Raw genomic sequence first — 27,845 nt, 5'->3', positions numbered from 1 at the left:
CATCACCATACATATGGTTTATTATGAAGGTAAGCTATAAGCCTGACTCTCCTCGCAGTAGCAAAAAAAATAGCAAAAGGAATAGGTGAAACATCTAAAGTTTATTTATTTTGGCAACAGGAAGTGTGTAACAGCGTCTTGTTTATATATCGTAATCTCTCTGATTCCATTGTGTTAAACATTACCAATGGGAAAAAAGCAGGACCTACGAATAATTTATCATACCAAATGCCATAAAAGGACACTTCAAACATCCCCATTTGGAAGTATGAACACACCTATTTCAAGACATACTAATGTATGAAGAGTGAATGCATGGATTAACATACTAGACCTGGAGAGTTGGGTGTATATTGGGTTTCTCCTAGGCAAGCCATCCTTCCCTAGGTATGAGGGGATTTGATGCATTCTCGGATGGACTGGATCCATCCTTTTCCTCTTTGGTTCCAACTACTCTGTAATTTTTGTCTCATGAGAAAAGAGAAATCTCCAATCCAGAAAAGCAAAAAATTCCAGAGACAAAAACAGTGTTGTAACTGGATTGTATATTGATCTTAGCTTACTTTAGTGTTGCCACACTGCCTATTTTAATGTACAGTAAAAAGATTATTTTTTTGATTTTTTATAAAAAGTTACGAATAAGAAAAATGGCAACTCTTATTACGAAAATGCATCCAATTACTATGGGCACGGAAGCAGAAATGATTGATGTTAATAAGTCTCAAGAGCCTCATATTAATGTCTAATGACAAGAGTAGCAAGTAAATAAGAGATAATAAATAGGTAAGTAGAAAGATAAAGAAAAAAAAAATCCCTTTAAGTTGGATGTGAGATATGCCCAGTCCTGAAAGAGTTAAGACAGATCTTGACTACAGCACAATGAAAACAAGACATTGAGAAAGTGTGCAAAAATGACCGTCATAAACGTTGACCTGATTTTAATGCTGGAATGAAGGCTAGAAACCCCATTGGTTAAACAGGCCTAACCGCTAAAGAACAGTGGAAACTCATTAAGTGCTAAAAGGAAATAAAATAACATTAACCAAAACTTGACATGTCGATGCTGGGGGAAAAACAAATGATTCAGCAGTCAGAGCGGGTTAATGTGAAACGCAAGCTACCTGCCTTTTACTGTCTGAAATCTGTCATTGATTCCGACTGATTGGTCATCACTTTTGTTTTGTGAGCGGTGAATTAGATCGGTCCTGAAGGAGAGTGGTGGGAAAAAAGTTTTTTTTTTTTTTTTTATAAAAGTCTGAAATTTATGAGTAAAGTAACTTAAACCGCTGATAAAAAAAATACAACACTCACAGGATTAACAATTAAAGTAACAATTCAAAGTGAATTGTAAATTTAAGGCCAAAGTAGCCGAACTGGATGCATAGCTGACTTGGAATCTCTCCAGTTCGGATATTTTGGCTTTAAAGTTAACATTTACTTTGGATTCTCAGTTGAGTGAAAAAACCTTGTCAGACAGTCTTTATACACTTAATATAAAGTGATTTTTGGTAACCGGTCCACTTTGAACATATAGGAGATGAAAAGTGTGAGGTTAAGAGGGGGGGACACTTTACAAAATATAGTCAAGTGCTGCCACATCAACGGTTAACCCCATCGCTAGGCACGGTGCAATGATTTCTAAGACTTGTGGTGTTGAAAAGTTTCATTTCATGCACCCCTCCACCCACTCCAATCCGAAGTGCAAACCCCTGGGGTCTGTGCAGTGTAAACATGAACAGGCTTTCAATGGCCCTCGATCCCTTAAAAGTCCCAGTCCTCCACATCAAGCTGCTCCAAGCTGGATACCACTCCTGCCATGCCCTGGGGATCCGAACATTGTGCTCCCTCGAAGTTGGTGATTGGTGAAACAGGCCGCAGGAGCTCCGGGAGGGCTTCACATGCCCTGCGCCTTATCTGCAAGTGACACCATGAAAAGGATTGTTAATTGAGGCGATAGGTATTACCAGAGAATGTTATATTGAAGAACAACTTAATCTCTCAAGCTATGCTCGGCCCCTCCACTACCTCTGAAGGTCTGAGGCTTCCTGAAAACACCGCCAAGAAGCTTTGGACCAGACACTTCCTTTTCTGAATGGGAAGCTAGTGATAGGTTGAGAGCGACAGTTGACGCTCTCAATCTATTAGCCGTGTTCTGTCCGAGGTCTTCCAGATTTAAGCTTTGGACTTTCAGAGGAAGTGGAGGGTCACTGATCGGTCGACGACTTCCAGACTTTGGGGATAAACCGTTCAGTGTTGCTTTAATCTGTTATGGTAAGACAAAGCCAGGATTGTTTTGCATCATAACAACTTCATTGTAATGAGGCTGTTACGGTGTCTAAATTGCTGCTTCACATTCAGCCGTAAAAAAAACATCTAAAAAATTCTGGTATCTTTATTTCACTCACAACCATCAGAACAGTATCACTATATTGTTTTCTGCTGCAAATGTAAAATGAGGGTATGCACATATTAAGCCAAAATACGTGACTGGAAAAGTAGCCAAATTTAGCATTTGTCAATAAAATTTTTCATGTATTGATTAACAGTGCCAAGAGTCAATGAAAACAAGCCTCTGTATTATTTTCCTAAACGATTTATGATTAGTCTGACAAAAAAAAAAAAACAATCACCACGACTAGCAGTGATTGGCTGAAGTACCGATCTAACCTGTCCCAGCCAATCACTGTCGCTCAGGTTGGACAAAGGTGAAGATAATGTGGAAGTGTAAATTCTGCATTATAAATCTAGGTAGAGCCCCATTTTTTAGTGTTTTTTTCTTTTATTTCATAAAAGGAGCATCTATAAATTTCACATTGGTCATAGTCTGTCATCCAAGTCATGGGATCCTCACCTGTTTGAAGAAGGAATGATTGAGGAGGGTGCCAGCGTTTGGCCTGTAAGAGAGAAAGGAGTCATGATGTAGAATATACCAGTGTACGTGGAATGGGAGAAACAGTTGGATGTAAGCTGGTGCTTTGACTAGAGCTATCAACCATTATAATAGAAAGAATAAGTAGAATTTTAGCAAAATACGTTATTTCAATTGAGGATCCTAATACAGAGGATTTTTTCTTTTTAATCCTGCCGCTTCCATCTTAAAACATGGTTATAATCTGCTCTCCTGATAAAACGTACATGCTTTTCACGGTGGGAGATGGCAACAGCATTATCCTTTTTTTTTTATTCTTTATTTATTCCAGTACAAGACATCACAAGCACTACACATACAGCAACATAGGATTTTGAATAAACAAGCATGTACACTGTGATCATGACATGTTACAGTAGCAAAATGAGTTAACAGGCAGGGTCACCCAAATCCCGGAACCAGAGACTGCTAGGTGCAATGACGTTGCATCTCCATGTAAGCTTGGATATCCCGCCTGGGTTTTAATGTTTATAATGTTCAAAAAGAATAATAGGGATAATACGACAGTGCTTAGTACAGGAGCGTATCATCTTTCCCACGATTCTATCGTTACCCACTTGTATTTCCAACATGTGCGATCGGGCCAGAAAAATAAGGAGCTAAGAGTTGAAAGAGAAAGAAAGAATAGAGGAAGTGCCTCGAAAGTCCGAGGTCTTAGAGAAGGGGGTGAAGAGCAGCATTATACTTAATAAATGCTGCTGCCAAACATCCCGCCTCTGTGTCAGGCATTACACTGGCTCCTTATATACTCCCAGATTTTATCTATATATCTATATCTTTGTGTGCCGTCTATACACATAATACACCCAACTACCCCCCCCCCCCCCCAAAAAAAAAATATATATATTTTTGGTTATTTTGCCCATTATATGTCTTGCCCAGATTATTCAGGTTTTCAATGACTCCTGCCATCACAGCCTCCTGAGTTAAGGAGGACAAATTGGACTACTCAAGCACTAAACAATGTCTTTATAGAAGAAAATCCATACAGATCTATTACAGTGACACGGACATTTACACCAAACCCTTTATTTTACATGTTCACATGAATTTGGCCATTGTGGGGAGATATTCTCCAGATTTACACCATTTTTGTTTTTTAAATGTATATTTTATTTGTTATTATAAGCAGAGTTTAAAGTGATATAATTAAAATAAATTACACCTTAAGAATCTTTGGTAAAACCAAGTGATCCATCCAGTCTGGAGCTGGAAACAAAAGCTTCCCATATTTAGATTAGAAATCAACGAAACAGCATTATTATCTGCAAATTCAGCTGGAAGAATAAGCCATGCATATTATGTGTTACAACGCAGTCTTCCATGATGAATAGGTTACTAAGCATTTGTAGCTTATAGACAATTTTATCCATGTACAACTGAACCAAACAGAACTGCAAAATTCTACAGATTCTTCTTAGATTGCTCTAAATATTCCTTTACATTGACCACATCCAATATTTTAGATTAATAAACGATAGATTTTGATGTTTAAGATCTAGCTGGGCTTGGCCAATGGTCCAAAAGTCACCAGTTTTGATTCACAGATCCAGCTTATTGAAATAAATAGAAGGGTAAATTTGTGCATCCTTAAAATAATGCTATGTATATGTACACACTGTATGGGTCGCGCCAGGCACTCAAGACATACAGAGCTTTACCAGAGGAGTCTTACCTGCTCCTAGCACCTCTCACCTGAGATCAGGGTTCCTCTGCAGACATTGCTCTACCAAGTTATGAAAGTGAGAGGAGAAGCTTCGGTTATAAGGGTGCATTGACGGCTCCCCATTAGATGGACGACAGGAGGTCCCCTCTCCTATGCCAGAGTCGGCTCCTGAGCGTGAGGTTTTCATAGTTAGTTCGGATGCAGGAATGGTAGCAGTGTCAAGCAAACAAGGAACTGTACCGTTCAACTTCTCCAGGAGCATCTGAGGTGGAGCAGAAAAGGGTAAGCAGTGACAGAGACTTACAAGTGGTGTAAAGACATCAATGTAGATTTAATAATGAGTACATAGTACCTGTGTGGCTGGCATGTCTTTAAATGGCACATGGCCATTGGCAAGCTCACATGCTGTGATCCCCACACTGTATATATCAGATTTGGCGTCATATCCCTGAAGGTTCTGTTTTAGATGAAAAAGAACAACACACATCAGTGTGACAAAGTTATTCTTAAAGTGGCTCTGTCACCTTCTGGGGTCTTTGCATTTTTCGCATTGACCCCAGGTGGTGATTACTCTACTTACTTTCCAGTGGCCCCAAGTGTGGTAACTTGTCTTCCTTGCATGATCATTTATCTTCCTTTCAGGACTTCCTTAAACAAAGACAAGGTGGGAGGGCTAAGAATCTTTCCTTCCCTCCCATAATTGCGAAAGGAAGTGATGCATGAACAGGATGTGATGTAAAAACATCATCTCAACTAAGGGCATATAACATAAGGCCAGGCAGGAAATCAGTCTATTGCTTCCTTTTCTTCCTTGGTGGATGTGATGTTGGACTTGCAGCAGTGAGCCATTACTAGATGTGAAGGCCTAGCCGTGGGTGAGATCAAACGTGTGGGGAAGGGGATTACTATATAGATAGATAGATTTAAAAGGGTTGTTGCTCTGTGGGTCTGGGCTGTGTGTTTGTGATACATTTATAGTATTGTGTTGTTGCCTTCTAAATAAATACCTTTTAATGTAGACGAACCTTGTGTAATATATATATTAATTTGGTGATACACCACACCAGGTAGTTTGTACTTACCTAAGCCTGTTTGTTGCAGTTGCTGCCATCTGCTTCTGTGAGGTCCTCCTTGGCTCCTGTTGCTTCATCTGCCAGGAACCGATGTCAGTGCGCGAGAGTACAAAACAGATGTCTATGAAGAATCCCGTGAGACTGTGAAATCCTCCATAGACAGAGCATGCTTTCCCTCAGACATCACCAGCTCCACCATTTTGTCAAGCGTAGTTAAAAAATAAATATGACAAAGTAGTCCCTATAATATTGTTTGAATGGGTTGAAATTTCAGAGAAATTCCAACACAGTCTTTATAAGCATTTCGTAAAGATTTTATGAAATTATTTTTTGCTGCGGGGAGAGGGTGACAGATCCACTTTAATATTGATTAGCCAAAATTCCCGGTTTGACACTATGGAGCATGTTTCATTCTTTACCTGCTGTAAGACCTCAGGGCTAAGCCAGGGGAGCACTCGGGCACTGTGCTTGGGGAAGTCATGAACCACTTTAACACGCTGTCCATGATTTATCATACTGAGGATACTCCGTAGGCCAGAAAGATAAACCTTCCCATCCACTGAAATCAGAATGTGACTTGCCTTCACACTCCTGCAAATAAGAACAAATGGAATTACTAGAATTGTACGCTGATAAAAAAACAACAACAAATCAATGAAACATACTAGCGTCCCCAACAGACAGACAGAAGAGAGTTAAGGGACAGGAAATCAGTTCTTTTTCTGTTTTACCTGTGCACATATCCCATATGATGAATGTAGTTCAACGCTTTCAGGACCCCCAAAAGGATGTAAGCGATGGCCAGCTCATTCATTCCATCAGTGAAATGTGTAGAAATTAGATCTTTGGCTGAACCTGCCGGAAAAACCCAAACATTCTGCTTTCAGGACTATTATGTAAAACTCATCTCTACGGCCTCCTCACGAGAAAACAAGTTGTTGTTACCAGATAATATGGGTGCCAATCAAGCCGCTCACTGCAACTTTAAAGCTGCCAAACTTTGAGAAGCTGTGAGCTTCTCCAATATGATTAACTACTCAAATCCCAGTTACTTTCATATTAGACGAGGGCTGGTTTATCTAATCACAACCTGCTATCATATTACCTTTAGCTCAATTCAAGATCACAGTCCCCCTTACCATATGCCATAAAGGGGGTCACGACCCAAAGCTCATTATCTGCTATGAAGGTAGCTCTGTAGGGAAGGATATTGGGATGGTTGAACAACTTGGACACATGAAGTTCAGTCTGAGGGAAAAAGACAGAATCACAAAACAGGATGTTGAGTACCCACACCAGTAAGATGCAATATCCTACACTGAGTGGTGAATGACTTTACCTTCTACGGGTTCAACATAAATAATATTGCACACCATGCTTTGGTATGACTCTATATGTGTGTAAGGTTTGTAAAATAAATACAATTAAAGTAGACACTCGCAGGGTTTCTAAACTGGGAACTGACCGTGGTAATATATTTTAGGCTAACATTCTCCAGTTCAGCTAGTTTTGACTACAATGTATTATTACTTGGAACCCTTAGTGTCTCCTATTTTGGCCAATAAGGTAGGTAAAAACATCTCTGTATCTACTATCTCCTTCCACTCTTTCTTTATGCTCTCCTCTGATAACATGTCGTACAAAAGACAAGTCATTATTTTACCTGTAGGAAAGATACCATGTCATTGGTGCAGGACTCCATATTCACCCTCCTGATACAAACATACTCTCCAGAAGGTTTGTAACGTGCTAAATTCACCGTCATCAGCTCCTCAAAACCTTTCCCTTAGTGGGGGGAAAAAAGTGATGAATACACTGTACATATCAAAGGTTATAGACTATGGCACAAAGCAGGAGAACCGTCTGTAATTCCCCTGTTTTTCATACTTATATTTGACATTCCTTTGTTAGTCCATAAAGATAATGGCCAAATACCACAACTCTTATTTAAAGGTCTATTTTGGCACCTCTAGTTACACCTGACCAATCCAGGAACGAACACGTCACTCAGTCAATCCCTGGCCTTTTGTGGTCACTGAATGCCTTTTTACTCAAATTAAATATGTTTAAAAAAAAAAAAAAAAAACACTGCACACAATGTCAAATTTTAGCTTCACATTTTGGAACACTATAGCACGGCTTACAGAATAAGCTCAGCAGTGATATAGAAACAGGGGCTCTCCAAGCACCATGATTACTGCAGCTCACTATAACCGTTATTGTGCTTGCAGTGTTCCATTAAGTGAAGATCATGATTGGCCGAGTCACTTTCTGGTCTGAGCTGGTCCAACTTCAGAATCTGGGAAGAAGAAGATTAGCAGCAAATGCAGAATGGTGTGGTGTATTTCTTTACTGTATATAACATAACTAAAAATAATATTACTTAAAAGGAGTATTTTTTTTCTTGAAATCAAAATTGTATTCCGATTGGTGGCTCTGTGTGTTCACCCAATAAGAATCCTATAATTCAAATAATGTAGAATGTCCTACATACATTCAACAAACTCATCAGTCTCTTTGAACTATTCCTCTACATTTTCCTCCGCATGATGCTATCTGTCGGTGCTAGAAAAGAATCGGTGACGCTTTACCTCCTCTACTACAACATTCACAGCCATCTGGCTTAGATTGTACGGATAACAATGTCAAACCCACCTATGACAGTGAGAACTTCATAACAATCGCTGTCTGGAGCATAGATCCCCATACTGTCCGGACTGCGACAAGACGCTACGGATTCGGAACTAGCAGCTTCATCAGTCTGATGGCCCAGTTAGTGAGGGAGAGAGAGAGAGAGAAAGCGTATGAGACTGTGGGATGGATTTGTGGTTTCACACTAGGTAGTAAGAGGATGACTGACCAGCTTACATATTACAATTATGTACCTGTGTTATTTCACTTTTACACCTTATATAGAAGTCAGTGAGAACATTATATTTTGGGCAGCAGAATATTTCCAGAACTTAAAGGGACACTATAGTCACCTGAACAACTTTAGCTTAATGAAGCAGTTTTGGTGTATAGAACATGCCCCTGCAGCCTCACTGCTCAATCCTCTGCCATTTAGGAGTTAAATCCCTTTGTTTATGAACCCTAGTCACACCTCCCTGCATGTGACTTGCACAGCCTTCCATAAACACTTCCTGTAAAGAGAGCCCTATTTAGGCTTTCTTTATTGCAAGTTCTGTTTAATTAAGATTTTCTTATCCCCTGCTATGTTAATAGCTTGCTAGACCCTGCAAGAGCCTCCTGTATGTGATTAAAGTTCAATTTAGAGATTGAGATACAATTATTTAAGGTAAATTACATCTGTTTGAAAGTGAAACCAGTTTTTTTTTTCATGCAGGCTCTGTCAATCAGAGCCAGGGGAGGTGTGGCTAGGGCTGCATAAACAGAAACAAAGTGATTTAACTCCTAAATGACAGTGAATTGAGCAGTGAAATTGCAGGGGAATGATCTATACACTAAAACTGCTTTATTTAGCTAAAGTAATTTAGGTGACTATAGTGTTCCTTTAACAACGTCAAAATTTATTTTTAAAGTAAACTGAAATATCTGCACTTCAGCATATATTACAAAACTAGGCAAGCCAATAATCACTGCTTCCTGGTAAAATACTTCATATTATTATTACATTATTTAATTATTGGATGTGCCAGTAACAAGCAAGAACGAAGTACAAAGTTATAAAAATATGTAAATTTAGGAAATATATTTAAGCCTTTTCTCCCTATATTTGATTTTCTTAATAAACATTTCATCAAGGCTTATAATGCACAATTATATCACGTGATGTGCAAGTGACAGACTATTTTAAAATAAACTAGAAAAGAATTAATGATAATGCTGATTTCCCAGCTGGTTTAGTCTCATTATAAGTACACACAAAGATATACAGGCAAATACAAATGTATACAGATGCTAAAGATTCAGGAAAACATGCAGGGTACACATCGAAATAGTGCAACAGACCATGGCACAGAAAAATGGCGTAAGAACATATAGAACTATCATAAACTATTATTACATGTTGTTGATGGTGGTAATGGCTATTAGATGGCTACTTTGAGCCTAAATCACATCCTAGCCATATACAAAGTCACACATACTTATCAAATCCTAACACAGCACACTCACCAAAACGCTCAGTATTCTAAATCATCACTACATGTGTCCTCTGGTCCAGGGATTGTGAACAATGGAATTATTAGAACAGAAAGCTTTTTAAATCCAGTGAACTTGCTCTTTTTACACCTCTTACACCAATAAGTCCATTTAAGTGAAGCTGACAGTTTAAAGATACTGTATTAGTCGGGTATCACTATAAAGGTGCAGAGTGTATAACGTTCCAAAGTAAGACTCCACCATCATTTAATTATATCATGTTAGGATAAGGCTGTGACAAGGATGGAGATTCATGGGGGCAGGGGATCTCCGTTACAAAATTAATTTTAGTATACGCAGACTTTGAAGCCATTGAGTGTTTTACAATATTATTCAAAAGACCTTTAAAAAACAACAAAGTTAGAAGACTGACTCCTCATTTTCCATTAATCTTACAAAAATCTTGAAAATCAAGAAACTAGGAAAACGAACATTTCATATGACAGCAGAATGAAGTTCCCACGTGTGCAGAATGTCCAAATATCAGCTTGAAGCCATATTAGTTTTGTACGTTGGCAGCTGAAGCAGCAGTGGACTGGTTAATTAATAAAGGAGGAATCCATTGTCCTATCATACATGTCACGGACACAAAGTCCAAAGGCTCAGCAACAGTCCAGGCTTTTCCTGGTGTCCAAGTGCAGCAGCTTCTCAAATTGGAGTGGAGTTTATTGTTTTTTATAAGGCAGGGCAATTGCCAACATGTTTTTGCTTATATAAAGAACACTAAGCATCGTAAACACAAGAGCCTCTTGTAGGGTTACAGTGCAAGCAGTCTTTGCATTCATTTTCTCAGCTCCTAAACCATGACTTCTTATTCTCCAGAATTAGACAGATGACGTGTAAGTGTAATTGCTAATTATCTCAATGGATGGATTTTGCACAGTTTTCACTTATTGTAAAACGATTAAAAAACAAAATGACAACCAGGGGGGGAGGGGTGGATAGGCTGCGCGCCCGTCACACCCTTAACGACCATGTGGTCCCCGTCCGCCGCCCTGAACCCCGATGAAGGGGGGTACGGCAGGGGGTGGGGCGACCGCGCACCGGGGAGCTCCGAAAGGAAACACCTGCACTCACCCATTAAAGTTTTTAGCCAAATAGGCTGTTAAATGTTATGTTGAAAGCTGTTATTTACAGGTTATTATGTATGTTATCTAACTCCAAATCCGCACAAAACAAGGAGACAGTTGAACCGAAAGGACAAGACTACACACTCTCCGGGAGAGGGGTGACAAAGACCGCAATCCACGGGGCCAAGATTCAAATGGCAAGTGACCGACAACTGGCCGGATGGACAGGAGAGACCAACCATATACCACAAGAGACAGGCCCAGGACGGAGGTAGGACAAAAACGCAATTCAGGGAGACTGCACACACAGACTTGAAATGTTACCAGGACGATACTCACCCCGACGCTATGACTCACCACACGTTCGTGCGACAGACACCGTAGGTGACCTTCCTCGCACCCCACGCAACAGACCTACGCTGTACATTCTGGTCGGAGTTCGGTGAGAACGCTGCAGAGCATCTCCCGAACGACTCCATCCGAGCGAGGCTCAACGTTGCACCTTTTAACCCCCCCCCCATTTCTTACGACTAGAACCTACCCAATCCCCCCCCCCCTTTTTTTCCTTCTTTATCTTTTTCTTCCCCTTAATCCACACCACCTGTCGGCGCATCTCCCCTTTCTTATCCAACAGGGCCCGGGTGGGAAGCTCGTTCCGGGAAAACATGGGGCGATTCACCCCGGCTCAACTAAAAATTTGGTCTAACAATGTGAGAGGTCTTAACCTCCCCGAGAAACGCTCCCAATTATTACACCAGCTCTCGGCGGAAAGGGTGTCTATAGCGCTCTTGCAGGAAACGCACTTCAGGGGCCCGGATACACCGAAAGTTAAGAATAGCCGCTTCCCACAGGGGTACTATGCGAATCACCCAGACACTAAGAAAATAGGCGTGGCGATTCTATTCTCACGCTCCGTCCCGTTCCAACACATAGAAACGCTATCAGACCCAGGAGGGAAGTACATCTTCCTTAAAGGCTCCATTGCTAACCACATCTACACCTTCGCATGTATTTACAGCCCCAATCGTAGACAACACACCTTCCTCACCAAGACACTAGCCAAACTGGAAAAATTTAGGGCCGGCCTTTTGATAATGGCAGGAGACCTGAATGTCCCCATAAACCCGCGCGTTGACTCCTCACGGGACGCCAGCACGGTCCCTGTGCACTGCCTGCGCTCGACGTGGCGAGTCCTGAGCAGACTGGGGCTGGGGGACTACTGGCGGGCGGCCCACCCAGATGATAAGGACTTTACCTATTACTCGTCAGTACATAAACAATACAGTAGAATAGATTATATATTCATGCCCCAAGAAAGCCTGGCTCTTCTCCATGACGCAACCATAGGGATCATAAGCCAGTCCGACCATGCCCCAAATACAGTAGTTATGAGCTCCCCGCTATTTAAACCCTCTGAGCGTCAATGGAAACTTAATGAAAACCTGCTGACAGAGCCAGAGGCACGTACTACAGCCCTACAGACCGTTACAGAATACTTTGAAACCAACGATGACCCTGACATGTCCCCACTGACGCTGTGGGAGGCCCATAAATGCGTTATTAGAGGACACTTCATATTTATTAGCACACAACACAAGAAGCATAGGGCTCGTCACATCATTGACCTAACGAAACAGATAGCGGAACTGGAGGACGCCCACAAACGGACCTTAGATGACGATACATACCTACGACTTACAGAAGCACGCAGGGCACTCAGGGACCACCTCTCCCATGGACTATTACACACCCTACGGAAATCTGCCAGGTTCTTCTACGAGCACTCTAACAAGAGCGGCCGACTCCTGGTCCAGGTGCTCAGGGAGAAATGCAGGAACCAACACATCCACCAGATAAACACACGACACGGACAGAACACCAGAATGCTTGAAGGCATTATGGCAGCATTCCGGGCGTATTACATGGACCTTTACAACCAATCTACGTCCACGCAAGAGGCAGGAGCCCAGACCCACCGCAGAAGAGTCACAGACTACCTGACACAACATGTGACCCGCAAACTCACACCGGAGCTCGCAGAGGACCTTGATAACCCCTGACTCTAGAGGAACTAGCCGCGGCGATGAAGCGTTCTAAACCACACCGAGCCCCGGGCCCAGACGGCCTCCCCCTAACTTACCGAAGATCATTCCGAGATGTCCTTTTGCCCCGACTGTTAGCAGGCCTAAACTCTATACAAGAGGGAGGGCGCTTCCCCACGGACTCCCTGGCAGCAATAGTTACGGTCATCCCCAAAGAAGGTAAGGATCCATCTAACTGTGCGAGTTACAGACCAATATCGCTGCTGAACGCCGACCTGAAATTATTCACCAAAGTTCTCTCCCGGCGGGTGGCTCGGATCTTACCGGATCTTATACACCCGGACCAGGTCGGCTTTATCCCAGGCAGAGAGGCTAGGGACGACACGATACGGGCACTAAACGTTATACACTGCGCGAGGTCCACAGGACGTGACACAGTCCTCCTCTCAACAGACGCCGAAAAGGCGTTCGACAGAGTGGACTGGGTTTATCTGGACGAAACACTACGGCACATGGGCTTTGGTCCTCACATACGATCATGGGTGTCAGCGCTGCATACTACACCGACGGCAAGGATTCGCATTAACGATATGTAATGGATCCGCAATCTTTCCCGATATGTAATGGAACACGCCAGGGCTGTCCCCTCTCCTGTTCGCCCTCTCTCTAGAACCATTCCTGGAGGCGGTCAGACAGGACGGGGGTATAACGGGGGTGTGCGTAGGATCCGAAGAACACAGAGTGGCAGCCTAAGCGGACGACATGCTCTTCTTTCTGGAACAACCCATGATCTCGGTGCCCAACCTACTACAGGCTTTCCAAACATACCGCAAAGTATCCAACCTGAAACTTAACCTGGAAAAATCCGAAGCTATGCCATTAATGCAGAACAAGGAGCACGTCCGCCAGCTTAGCTCCCAGTTCGCCTTCTCATGGTGTGCAACGAAAATACGATACCTGGGCACCTGGCACAGATCTACCGACTGAATTTTCTCCCTCTCCTCACAGCCATATAACAAGACCTCCAGCGATGGTCGCAACGGTACATCACCTGGTTCGGCCGCATCAATGCGGTCAAAATGAACATACTACCAAGGCTGCTGTACCTCTTCGCGACATTGCCTTCGAGGATCCCCCAGACGTTTTTCAACTCAGTAACTACGGCCGTCCGCAGGTTTGTTTGGAATCACAGACAGACGCGCATCCGTAGGTCGACCCTGGAACGACCAAAGACGGCCGGAGGGGTGGGTCTGCCATCGGTGATCTCATACTACCGAGCCACACATTTACACAGAATAGTGGACTGGCACGCTCGCCCCAGCCCTAAACGATGGGTAACCATGGAACTTCAACAGACACACGGTACGATCCCTTCAAGGCTCTGGCTTGGTGGCTCCACTTTCTCGGACCTCCACACCAGGAACCCGATGATAGACGCCACCCTTAGAGTCTGGTGCGGACAGCGATATGCTCAACAGCTCACCACCTCTCCAAACCCGCTTACACCCATCACACACAATCCTGGTTTGGCAGGAGGACTCCACCCGGTTGCCCTTAAAAACTTCCAGAGGACAGATTGGATCTATATGCACCAGTGGTGCTCCGGAGGAACGCTCCGAACACTGGGCGATTTGATGCCGGATCGGCAACCCACCCACCTGGATAACTTCCACTATCACCAAGTTAAGACGTACTATGCCAAACTCCTGGGAAGAGAGCTTCTCCAAAGGCAACTCTCAGATTTCGAAAGGCTGTGTACGGACAGACGACATATAGACCATGAGGTTTCATACCTGTATGCAATGCTCCAGAGGACAGGAGATAACCCATTAGGCTATACAAACAAATGGGAAAGGGAGACAGGGACACAACTAACGGACCAAGACTCATAAATGCTCCATAAGCTCGAAGTTCCAGGAAACCAGCTACAAACTGTTAACTCGCTGGTATAGAATGCCAGACTCCCTCAGACACATTCACGAGACTCTGTCACTGTTACATATTGTTTATGTATTGTTTATGTATATAGTGCACTTGTTTCACTGTATTTCAATAGGATTGGAGGGTTCCTATTTTTGTGTGTGAGCTGCTGCACTAAGAGCACTTTTTTGGAAATTGTTTTAAGCGCCTGTTTAGCACAGATCACTTTGTGAATTTGTTTACATTCACGAGACTAGCACGGGCGAGTGCTGGAGATGCGGCACAATGCTGGGCACTAGCATACACATATGGTGGTCATGTCCCCGTATAACTTCGTACTGGCAGATGATCAATGCAAAGATCAAAGAGATCACCGGGGACGACCTCCCCCTACAACCCCTGCCGATGTTATTACATCACACAGCTACCCCCACGCAGGCATACAAAAACTCCCTGACCATTCACCTGCTGAATGCAGCAAAAGCTCTCATACCCCTGCATTGGAGAGGCCAGACAATCCCCACTCTTAGGCAATGGATAGATAAAGTCGAGAATATCTATGACATGGAAACGCTGACAGCCTCCCTGCGAGAGCGCTTGGATAAGTGCGCCTTGACCTGGTACCCGTGGAGGCTTTACGTCTCCAGAGGGGTTGCTTGAGACACCCAAGTTCAAGATCAGGCCCAAGAAGGAAAAAAGGAAAAAAACAACTCCGGGAGGGGAGCGATCCCAACCGGGCCCCGGATGCTGATCCCCCCCTTTTTCTCCCAATAAATATGATTGACACAAAAAAAACAAAATGACTGACGCCAGAAGGACTGAACCCAAACACTAACTGCACCATGAGTCACTACAATGAGCTGTGGTGCTCTTATCAGAATGCCCCTTTAAGATGTTTTTATCTATGCACATTTAATTTCTTATGTGTGCACATATTTAAACAGCTTTACAAGCTTACGGTTTAGTATTTAGTGAAAGATCAAGGACTTTTTTTTTTCTTTTACTATAAAATATCAGTTACAGGCAGACAAACAAACAATTCCACATCCGTAACAGAGACAATCCTGATACTATACACAATCACACACAGAGGACTGTCTCTTCCGCACAACCACCTCGCCACTGTAAAAATAAGTAAATAAAAATCATGCCACCACTCTCTCTACAGGTACAAAACACTGTGAGTAGTTTTCATGGGACTGAAATGAGTTAAATGGCAATACACAGGAGTAGGCAGTCTATAACTCCCATAAACATCAATAAAAATGTTGTTGTAGTAGTCACTGCTGCCCACACCTGACATTAGACAGTACAGGAAGCGCTTGTATGTGGGTTCCATAAACATATCCCAGCAAGCCCGCCATAACATATTGCTAAATCTAACGATATCTGTAAAACATGCAGAGGGAATAACACAGTATCATGCAGTTACAAAGATGGCTACTGCACGCAAAACGTCATCACTGCAAACTAATGCAGAATGAAGGAATATGTCTTTGTAAAATCTCGATGTACATGTTAAAAATACCAGAACTAAGTTGGGGGTCTTTACAGATGGAAAAACGGGAGCATTTCCTGCCACTGGCCCTTTTGGTTTGTGTATCTGTAATCATTTAACATCAAGTGAAAACAGACCCCCCCCCCCCTCTTCTAGGAGCGCAAAATGTTTAGTACATTAGAGACTGATGGAAATAATAATAATCAGTGTTTTTCACTTAAAACTATTGCATATGTAAATAAAATAACTTGTTCTAGTTGTGAATGATGGGTTGTGTTTTCCCAACTACAAACACAGCTATCCACAGATCAAAGTCAGCTATATCCCCCACTACACTCCATGTATACAACGTTTCCCCACTTTAGTTGTTGTGAATGTCTGGATGGGTTTGCTGTAAAAGAAAGAAATTAGAAAAAGAAAATGACTGACTAATACAGTCAGTCTTATTTATACTGTACACTAGAACGTGGACAATTTAAACACTACTATTGTAATTAACAGGGGGGGGGGGGGGGGGGGGGATATTCTGTGAGTATAATGAAATGGAAGTGTACAGAGATCAAGATTGCCACCTTTAACCCCTTAAGGACACATGACATGTGTAACAGGTCATGATTCCCTTTTATTCCAGAAGTTTGGTCCTTAAGGGGTTAAATGCATACCTCACTTTATGCAAGTTTGGTTATTACAAAAGATACCTTTTCAGAACATTGCTAAATGATGTGGTAAACAATGTAACTCGTGTCTGAAAAGGATAGAGGCAGGAAAGGGATTTTTATGGTGGTAAACCCCAACTTAGTTTGGAATTGTATTCAGCATTTGCAAACAGTGAAAGTGGCTTTCAGTAATATAACAGAACACAAACCAATGTTCCCTGTAAGCGTGTTTTAGTGAGCTATCTGGCACTGACAAAAACATGTGAAAAATATTTAAAGTTAACCTTGCGTTTTTTTTTTTTTAAATTGAATACATTGAATACATCATATATCACAGGTATACATAAAGTATTCAATGAGATAGACTCACCTTACCTTCAATCCAGGGCCGTCATGTCTTCAGCCCTTTTGGTAAAGCCTGTCCTCATTCTTCCCACAGTCTTTGTTGATTTGCCCCTGCCTGGTGGAATTCCCTAAGCAGAAAAAGCCTCCACTTTGACACCAACATGCATCGTCACTAGCATCTGCATTGAGGGACATCAGTCAATTTCTATACTCCCTAGCCAGCGGCGTTGACTAGGAAGTTACTATAACAACCACAGCACATGCACTCTGGTTGCTATGTGTGGAGGGTAGAAGGACCGCCTGTGAGAGTTATCATCTGCTTTTCCTTTTTAATCAATTCTTCAGCATGGAGTCTAAAAATTGATTGACAGGTGAGAGTAAGACCTAATTTCAAATGTTTTTCCTCCCAATCTATGCATTTGCAAGCCCAATGTATAAGTGTAATTTTATGCTCTTTCAAAAGTGCATTAGTTATAGGTCCCGTGGCATAAAGCGTTAAAAGAAAAAACTTTAGCTTGTTTAGGGACATAAAGCCCTTTATGCAGAACTGTCGGGTGTGTTGCTTTTTGGACATGCTGCTCAGAGTGCCCCCTTTAAAGTAGCTCAGGCACTTTACATTTTCCTTGCATAACAATTTGTCTAAAAGCAATATTTCAAACACATTATTTTCATCTAACCAGACCAGGCTTCACCAAACTCAAGCCCTCCAGATGTTGCTGAAATACAACTCCCATGATTCTCAGCCTTTTTTATTTCGTTCATAGAATCACGGGAGTTTTCGTTCATCAACATCTGGAGGGCCGGAGTTTGAGGAAGCCTGAACCAGACCATAGTGAGTTTATTTATGACCGAGGAGGGGTCACGGTATTTCGGTATGGAGGTGGACACCTTGTAACGACCTCACAATCTACAAACTCTTTTATTCAGGGAATGTAATGTTAGCCAAACATATTTTTTATGATCGTTGATTGAACAGCTGGATGAAAAACGAAATAAAGTGAAAACCAAAATAAAACCTGATGCGAAGTACAATTACCTATATCCGTGCTCAGAAAGTTCACAAAAAAAGCTGAAAGGGAACATTTAGCACAGCCAGTTCTCTGTTTGAGAAACGCTTCTATTAATGTTAAAGACTAAAGCCTAAGTGGTTTAACTCAACTACCATGATGTTTTACCAAAGCCTTCTTCAGGGTTGGCCCACACCAAAGTGCCTCCTATTACACTGAGACCTCCATGCAACGCATACAAATGGATGGTGTAAACAAAATGGAGGGACACACTTACTTTCTTTCGAGAGTCCCCCAAATGCGGGTCTGGAGGAAGGGAGAGGAGGATCCGCTGAGCTTGGTGTAAGATTATTAATATCACACATTTACATTGCATTATCAATTTAACGGTCTTAATACAGGTTTGGTTTTTGCACAGCAATACAATGGACTTTGGACTTTGAAATGATTTACTCATATTAATAAAATATCTTGAATTCTAGCAAGTCTCAAGATTCGACAACTCAATGAAAATAGAGAAACAGCTATTAAAACGATTACCGTGAAAGGAATTCATAGTTTGCACTTAGCTGCATTCATCTTTAACCAAACACAGAATTAAAGGAGAATACTTACCTCCAAAGAATTCTAACTCTCTCAATCCATCAACCAGGATCCTGTCTGACACCCAGCGCTGCAATAAAAAAAATAAAAAATAAGAGAAAAAGCTGACTGGGGACATTCCAGACAAATAATGTTACTTGTTGGGTAAAATATTGAAATAGGCGAGTATGTGGCTGGAGAACTCTGTTACTAGTACTTCTTGGTTAAAGAAAATAAATATAAATAAAACTCTGTTGACGATCTAACACCAAATGGCAACTGACCGGCAGCTGAATGCTATTCAGTTGTCAGAATGCAGCTGTTTTAAACCATTCGATAATTCACAAACGGCAAGTTTGGTTATTTAAACTGCACTTGCATTTCCATTCGGTTGTCTGTTTAACCCCTTAAGGACACATGACATGTCTGACGTGTCATGATTCCCTTTTATTCCAGAAGTTTGGTCATTAAGGGGTTAAATTGGCTGAATCTCCCTAGAACATGAGTGATTAGGCTATTCACAAAAAGCCAAATTGCAGGGGGGCGTGGTCTGAAGCCGGAGCAAGATGGACGTGTCCTCCTGAAGCTCCGTTAGGACCACGATGCCATAAGCTTACAATAGCGCTAAAAACACTGACCTGGACGAGAAAATAACCGGGGGAGCCATTATGGACAGGCGGGCACCGAAGAAACAGTCCAAAAAGCCATCGGAACACGGAGCCACGGTGATTGATCTGTTTGCGGCCTCCCGCGCCATGCGATCGCAAGCCCAAGATGGCGGACGGGAAAGCCCGATGGCTCCGAGATCACCCTCTAGCCCGGGAGCGGCGGCGGCCTCGGAAGTGTCGGAAGCTAATACTGCGCAAATCCTAGCAAAACTGGCGGAGGTTCGCGGTTACTTAGCTGCGGAAATCACCAGAAACACACACGAGGTCAAGGCCGAAATTCAGGCCTTGGGAGCGAGGACGGCGGTGCTGGAGCAGCGTGTGGAGTCCACGGTCGTGGCCCACAATGCCGCTACGGCTCAGATTAACCAGCTGTCTTCCAGATTGACCGCGGCGGAATCTGCCCTGGACGACCTGGGGAACAGGTCCAGGCGGAACAACATCAGGCTTCGGGGTCTACCCGAACAGGAAGGTGAGGGCCCGCTGCTGGAAGTGGTCACTAAGATCCTGAAGCCTTTGCTGCCGGACATGCCGGATAATCAGTGGCATATCGAGAGAGCGCACAGAGCTCTCAGGGCAAGAAGAGCGACTGACAACCGCCCGAGGGACGTGATTATTAAGTTTCTCTTCTACCAGACGAAAGAAGCCCTGCTGAAGAGGAGTAGAGAGGGCCCAATCAGGTATGGCGGGGTAGAACTCACCCTGTTTCAAGACCTGACACCGGCCACACTCCAAAAAAGAAGGCTGTGGCGCCCTGTGACGGGGCTCCTACAGAGGCATGGAGTGAAATACGCTTGGGGCTTTCCATTCCGTTTGTTGGCGTTCCGGGATGGTCGCACCAAAACCTTGTACGCGGACGGAGACCCGGCGGCGTTTCTGAGGAGCCTGGATATCCGAGACCAGATCGAGCTGTCGGAGCTTCCTCCTGCCGTAGAGGAGCTGCGTCCCCTCCCCGGTGAGTGGGACACGGCGGGTGAGTGAGTCCCGGTGTGGTAGGCCGACCCGGATCCGGCGGTGGTTGGCGGAGAGGAGATCGGGTTTTTTGTCTCTCCACTCCGGAGGGGGGGCTCTTAAGATGCGGATGGTATGGCGGGTTTTTGGAGCCTAATTTCCATTGGGGCTCACCCAGTGGGGGCATGGTTGGGGAGCTCCCGTGAGGGTCCCTGAGAAGGCCCTCGGGCCCGGGTGGGTTCGTGGAGCACCTATTCCCCTTATTGGGTGGGTTAGGGTTGCTGAGACATGACGCCCCTTCATTGATTATGCGTGCCCCCTATGTTTTTTCTTTATGGGCTGCACGCCGGGGTGGTCAGATTCACCGTTTATTTTTATATTTCTGTTTTCTCATGTTGGGGTGCGGGGATCGGAGAGGATCGGGACTGGGGGTCATTTGCCTCCTAGCCAGCATCTCAAAGTAGACTACGGAACTATCATGCCTTTAGACGATGTTGTCCCCCCCCCCCCCTCCCTTTTTCTTTTTTTTTTCTCTCTCCCGGGCTACTGTTTTTATATAACCCACGGCCGCAAGGAGGGAGGTGGGGGGATGATGTCTGGCTACTGTTATGTATGTCGCTATGTACTTTTTTGCGCAATTGTATTGCGTTGTATTATGTTTGCACGGGTGGGGGACGGAACCGTGGGGAGCCGGGTAGGCAATAGGGCCCTAGTTTTTTGAGGTGTAATTGCTATGGTTGGCTTAGATGGTTAGGCCCTACAGGGGGCATGGAAGCGTGGGCTCGCTCTCTCGTCCCCGTATGGGTGGGGGAGGGTGGTGTCTGGGCCGGAGCCACGAGATGGCGCCGGGATCCCCCTAGGTAGTATGGGGTAGAGTGACCTTCCCCTCCCTGCTCCTGGCCCCTCCTATCCCTGGCTTGGGAACGTAGTCTCACCTTGGGGGACGCCCCTCCGCACCGGCGGCCATCCGCCCGAGTTTATTCTTGCACTATACCTATGTACTCATTCGTTTATTTCTTTTGCAGCACTCTCTCAGCACCGGGTTATTCGTTTATTCATTGCCTTATATTAGGCTTGCTTTATTGGTGTGTACGACTTCTACTTAGCAAAAAAAAAAAAAAAAAACTATATATCTTATATTAGGAAAAAAAAAAAACAAGAATAATAGTTAAAAAAAAAAAAAAAAAATAAAGGGGAAAAAAAAAAAAAATACAAAATAAAACAACAAAAAGAAATACATTTGTTCAATTACGATTAATACCTTCTCAACTATGTCTCCTCTGGTTATGCATATTGGAGCATAAGATATTAGATACTCTGGCTCATTTACTCGGTTTTGTTTGCCCTCCCTGCCGTTAAGGGTTATGCAGGGTCTGCAGTGTTTTTTCCTATATTTAACTTCAGTTGGCACTCAAGTAGTGCCATTATTGGCTGGTCCATGTCCCGAGCATCCCAGAACCTTTTCTTAGTTATGGGGATGACGGGACATATACCCCGGATAAGCCTGGCTTCAGGTAAGACCAGGCGACTTTTGTACAATATGTTATGTTGTTCTTCCTTCTTCTTCTCTTTACTTTTTCTATTCCCTCTCCACTCTGCCCTTTCCCATCATATCTCTCCTCTGGGGGGGGAATCGAGGAACGCCCTCAGTATCTTGGCCACAGATGGTAGTGTCGGTAGGCTCCACAATAGCGATATTCCACAAGATGAGTTATGCCTGTGAAACTAATGTCCCTTAATGTTAAGGGTCTAAATGCCCCTAAAAAGCGACGTCTCATGTTTCGGGAACTGAAGCGCATGAACCCGGATATAGCCTTCCTGCAGGAGACGCACCTGCCGAAATCAGCTAAGTTTGCCCTTAAAGATCATACATTTCGAACCTCGTTTGAGGCCAGAGCACTCAATAAGAGGAACGGGGTAGCTATTCTTATACATCATAGATGCCCGCTCAGGGTTAGCAAGGTCAGTACGGATCCGAGCGGACGCTATGTTTTAGTATCAGGGTCCTTACACTCTCACACTATCCATGTTCTCAATCTCTACGCCCCTAACGAGCAGTCCAGGGAATTCTGGACAGAGATGACCCGCGTGGTCAACTCGCTGCCACATGGTATGGTCATCGTAGGGGGGGATTTTAACGCGGCTCCATCCCCAGCAATGGACAGGGGGCCCTGTAGGGGAGCTCCGAGATCGCATAAACGGGGAGGGCAAGATAAATTGTTACACACTTTTATACAACACACTGATTTGCTGGATATATGGAGGGCTCAACATCCAGACGATACTGACTATACGTTCTACTCGCCACCTCACGACACGTATTCAAGGATAGACCTGTTTCTTGTAAACTCACTAACTGTTCCCAGGGTATCAGAGTCCAGGGTGGGGTCCATAACCTGGTCGGATCACGCAGATATCTCCCTAACCCTAGACAGGCTAAGCGCGGCGTCCCCTTGGTCGTGGCGGTTGAATACGTCTCTACTCCAAGATCCAGCTATTGTAGAGATTATTCGTTCGGAACTCAGGGACTACTTTGAAAGGGAAGCGGAGTCAGGAGTTACGAAGGCTACGGTGTGGGCAGCCCATAAGACGGTCATTAGGGGTGTACTGATCAGAGAAGCGACGTTGAGGAAGCGACGTAAATTTCAACGATTGGCCACATTACTGGAAGCATTGAGAACGGCGGAAAACAGACACAAATCGGACCCTACGCCTGCCAATTTGACATCATTGCAGAACATAAGGATCTCGATTAGAGAAACGCTCCTGGATGATACCGCAAGGGCTATGATATGGGCCAAGCGCACCTTCTATGAGAAGGCGAACAAGATGGATACCTTGCTAGCTAGATCCCTTCGACCACGGCAAAGGAGCACACACATTACGAGGATCAAGAATGAAGCGGGTATCTACCAGACAAACCCCACAGACATAGCCACGGTGTTCTCAGATTTTTACGCTAAACTTTATAACCACTCTTCGGAAGGCGCCACGGACACGGGCCGGGAACTAGAAGGGATTCAGAATTTCCTATCTGGATTACGACTCCCTAAACTAGAAGCAGCGGTTTCGAATGTACTGGGAAGCCGTATCACGGGAGAGGAGATAGACGCGGCAATATCCGCCTTGAAAAGCAACAAAGCACCTGGACCTGATGGCTTTTCGGGGAGCTACTATAAAACCTTCCGGGAAGAACTCCTCCCTCACTTGGAACCCTGGTTTAATGAGTTGATGGATGGGGGGACGCCTGATAGAGATATGTCCTTGGCGAATATCGTTCTATTGCCCAAACCTGGAAGGGACGACTCGGTCCCGGAGAACTTTCGCCCTATTTCCTTGATCAACCACGACTCAAAGATCTTGGCAAAGGTGCTTGCGGGCAGATTAGGCCCACTCCTTACGGGTATGATTCACCCGGATCAGGTGGGCTTTATACCTGGGAGACAACTTTTCGAGAACACGAGACGCAATATAGATCTCATAGGGAGGCAGGTCACGAAGGGCACCCCGACACTACTGTTGTCCCTAGATGCCGAAAAGGCATTCGATAGAGTGAAATGGCCTTACTTATTTGAGGTGTTGCGACACTATGGCGTGCCGGCCCCGTTTATTACAACTATTCAAGCTATGTACTCCAACGTTAGGGCACAGATTCCAATTTCGGGAGCGCGAGTCGAACCGTTCCACCTGAGCAATGGTACGAGGCAGGGTTGCCCTCTTTCACCGCTGCTATTCGTGCTCTCGCTGGAGCCCCTCATGCAGGCCATACGAGAAGCTCCTGATGTTAAGGGTATCTTGGTGGGAGACACACAATACGTTGTTTCGGGTTTCGCAGATGACGTCTTGTTGACGTTAACAGAACCGGAGGCCTCCATGGAGGCACTGACTAGGATGCTGGAAGCATACGGGGAGGTGTCGGGATATAAGGTCAACCTGCATAAATCGAGCGCGATCCCCTTAGGTATGACGGACGAAGACGCAGCGTCTATAGGGAGGACCTATCACCTACGGATAGAGAAGGACCAGATTAAATACCTGGGCATTTGGTTGACAGCGGACCCCTCTCAACTCCATAGGCAAAATTATATCCCACTGATTAGACAGTTGATAGCTGACATGGAGACATGGGTAGACAAGCCGATCTCGTGGATCGGAAGATTGCATTCAGTAAAAATGAATGTGCTGCCTAGGATACTTTTTTTGTTCCAGGCTCTGCCAGTCCACTTGAGTAAATCCGCCTTGGGACCGCTTCAACAGGCCATAGGAAGGTTTATCTGGCAGAATAAAAGGCAAAGGGTTTCCCGCAACGTCCTGTATAGGGCAAAAGACAGGGGAGGCCTTGGTCTCCCGAACTTATATTTTTATTATGTGGCGGCTCAATTGACTCAGATTGCACTGTGGCACTCCCCCCCAGGGGAGCGGAGGTGGGTGGATCTGGAATCCACCATGATGGGCCCAGATAGACCACAATTTCTTATGTGGATTCCTAAGGAACATAGACCAGCAGATCGAGTGGATTGCGCAGCGATTCACACTTCCCTTAGGGTCTGGGACGCTGCAGTACTTAAATACAGACTGGCTTCTGTACCATCACCCATGACCCCATTTTTGCGAAATAAAAAGTTTATACCGGGCATGTGCCCTCGAGATTTCAAGGGTATAGAAAACTCAGGATTACAGCGGTTGTGCGACCTCTTTGAAAACGGCACCTTCATCACATTCGATGCACTACAGAGCAGAGCTCCTCTGCGTCCCTTTGATTACTTCCGGTACTTGCAGCTCAGAGATTTTGCCCGGGGTTTCAGGATCAAGGCGGCTGCAACGATGCAATTAACATTCTTTGAAAAAATGTGTAAGAGGGAACAGTTCCCTACGGGCCTGATCTCGTGCTTGTATTCCCACTTGAGCACAAGTACGCTAGAATGGGGTGACATCACATACATACATAGGTGGGAGGCAGATCTTAACGAGGTATTGGAAGGAATAGAATGGCAAGAGATATGGGAGGCCGCGGCAAAATCGTCGGTGTGCGTCTCGCTGCAGGAACAATCCTATAAGACGTTATTCAGGTGGTACACAACCCCAGTAACGCTGCACCGGATGGGCAAAAACCCGACGGACCTCTGTTGGAGAGGTTGCGGTCACAAGGGCACGTATATCCACATGTGGTGGGAGTGCCTGGAGGCGCAAGCCTATTGGAAACGAGTAGCTGCTTTACTGAGGGAAATTTTAGGCAGGGAAGTGAGGCTAGACCCGTGGGTGTTCCTACTGTCTAGATCCATGGATGGTTGGACGAAAATGGAACAGGCCCTTGTCCAAAAGATAAATCTGTCGGCTAGGAGAGCTCTGGCGCAGGTATGGCTACAGGGGGAGACCCCTACGATAGCGACGGTGATACAAAAAATAAAAGACACCTTTCTGATGGACAAGTTGACAGCTCGGGTGAGGGGGACAACGAAGAAATTTGACAAACTTTGGGGCCCCTGGATAGATTGCACTGTCAGCGATTAAGACGGTAGGGACTGATTGGGGCGTCTAGATGTTACTAGGGGACCTCTGTGTTAGGCGGTTTTTTAGGCGGACTAGATACGACCTACAGGGAGAAGAACTAATTAATCCTGTATGAGATAGTGGTGAGCGGGCATCATACCCCTCACGAGGCTTCGTGAGGGGCTTCACTCCTCGGATACCCCCCCCTCCCCCCCCCCCCCCCTCCTCCTTCTCTCTCTCTCCCATTCTCTAAGGCCCCGACCTCTCGGGCTCTACCTTTCATCTTTCTCTTTTCTCCTGTCTCTTAATCTTCTTACGGCTGAGCCGCACGTAGCGGAACTATTTTTGAGTGACGCTAATGCTACAGGAAAGGTAGTACGCTGGGGTGCTAAACTCTATCGAGATGCTTCTTTCCTCAAATTTGCGATGGAGGTGCGGCCGACCTTATTCATCGGTTAACCGATTACTGTTTTATATAATAACAAAAAAGCCAGGCGGAACATCCAAGCTCCTGTGGGGTTTTTGATTTCTGTGGTGAACGGGAGTTGGGCATGCTTATGGGGATACGAGACAGGGTGACCTGGAAATTCATGCTAGTTCACTCCTCTTGTTGGTATTTCATGTAACGGTATCAATATACTTGCTTTATGTTTGGAATTTCTGTATTACTGTGCATGTATTGCTTGTGATGTTTTGCACTGGAATAAATAAAGAATTTAAAAAAAAAAAAAAAAAGCCAAATTGCAACCAAACTGTCTTCACTCAGTTGCTCCAATTCCACTAACAAGGGGAGCTGCACATAAAGCTGTCCCAACACTACACCCCCAAACCTGGATCTTACATTAGCTGCATCCTTTTCCCTTGCAGCAGGTACTTTGAGTAAAAATCTAACATTAGGAATACAAACGCCAGAGTGTTATAATATCAAGCTAGATTCAACCCCCCCCCCCCCCCCCCCGCATTGCTGCAAAAATCACATCTCAATCCATCTCTGTGGGGAGCACTTGACATCTCCACACTGCTCAGAGCTTGTAGGACCACAAGAGGCCCCTCTAGTGGCTGTTTGAGTGGCATCCACTAGAAATGGTGTTAGGCAGCAAAGTCAATATAGCAATTTCTCAGAAAAGGCTGCATTTACTCTGCTCTGTTTGCAGGGACAAACTCGTTACCCCAAAACAACTACAGTTGTAATGGATCTGGTGCCTAGAACGTCCCTTTAACTTACTAATTGGCTGTAGTTTGGTTGAACTATTATGACATAAATCTCGCTGCAGCAATGAGTACTATACGCAAATAGCAGGGATCCATTCATCTCAAACTGGATACTAGTCAGTTGTTAAACCACAGAGGTCGTTCAACAACCGAATGCATGAGAACTGAGCATTGCAATCAGCCTAAAAACAAATCGGGCGTTTAGTGATTTCTATTGTGCTAATTTAACACTTGGTACATATTCATGTCATTCTAAATAGTACTCGGTGTTCCAAATGAATTACTTACAAGAAAAGACATGGGGTCCTCTTAAAGTAGAACTGTTCGGTAGAGTCTACATTTCAACAAAAAGAAAAAAAGTGGAATTTTCAAACAATTGCATAGTGACAATCCTTGACACACTGTTGCATTTCAACTATAACATAAGATTATGGTAGAGAGTTTGTTTTAGGTTCAATATGCTGCAATTGCTCTCTCTGAACTTTACATTCTAGTTATTGAAATTGTTATATCCCTCTCCCTTGGCTTACTAAACTGATCATCATACAGAATAGTGATTAAGGGAATAAAAATGC

The 27,845-nt window shown here is 44.3% G+C and overlaps 1 protein-coding gene across 1 annotated transcript; it reads right to left on the bottom strand.

The window, feature by feature from the left end:
- Positions 1-82: 82 nt before the first annotated feature.
- STRADA (STE20 related adaptor alpha) lies at positions 83-27,804 on the bottom strand. The gene is given in 13 exon segments (XM_063459412.1): positions 83-1,824; positions 1,826-1,914; positions 2,852-2,894; positions 4,625-4,857; positions 4,948-5,052; positions 6,088-6,259; positions 6,400-6,523; positions 6,808-6,916; positions 7,332-7,453; positions 8,324-8,429; positions 18,648-18,706; positions 18,986-19,043; positions 27,559-27,804. Coding segments are annotated over 13 exon segments (1,458 nt in total). The 5' UTR covers positions 27,571-27,804; the 3' UTR covers positions 83-1,598.
- Between the last annotated feature and the right edge of the window lie 41 nt (positions 27,805-27,845).

This window comes from Pelobates fuscus, chromosome 6 (genome assembly GCF_036172605.1).
Source record: "Pelobates fuscus isolate aPelFus1 chromosome 6, aPelFus1.pri, whole genome shotgun sequence".
Taxonomy (NCBI): domain Eukaryota; kingdom Metazoa; phylum Chordata; class Amphibia; order Anura; family Pelobatidae; genus Pelobates; species Pelobates fuscus.
Note: the sequence above shows the minus strand (reverse complement) of the source record. Positions and strands in the feature narration are given on the sequence as shown.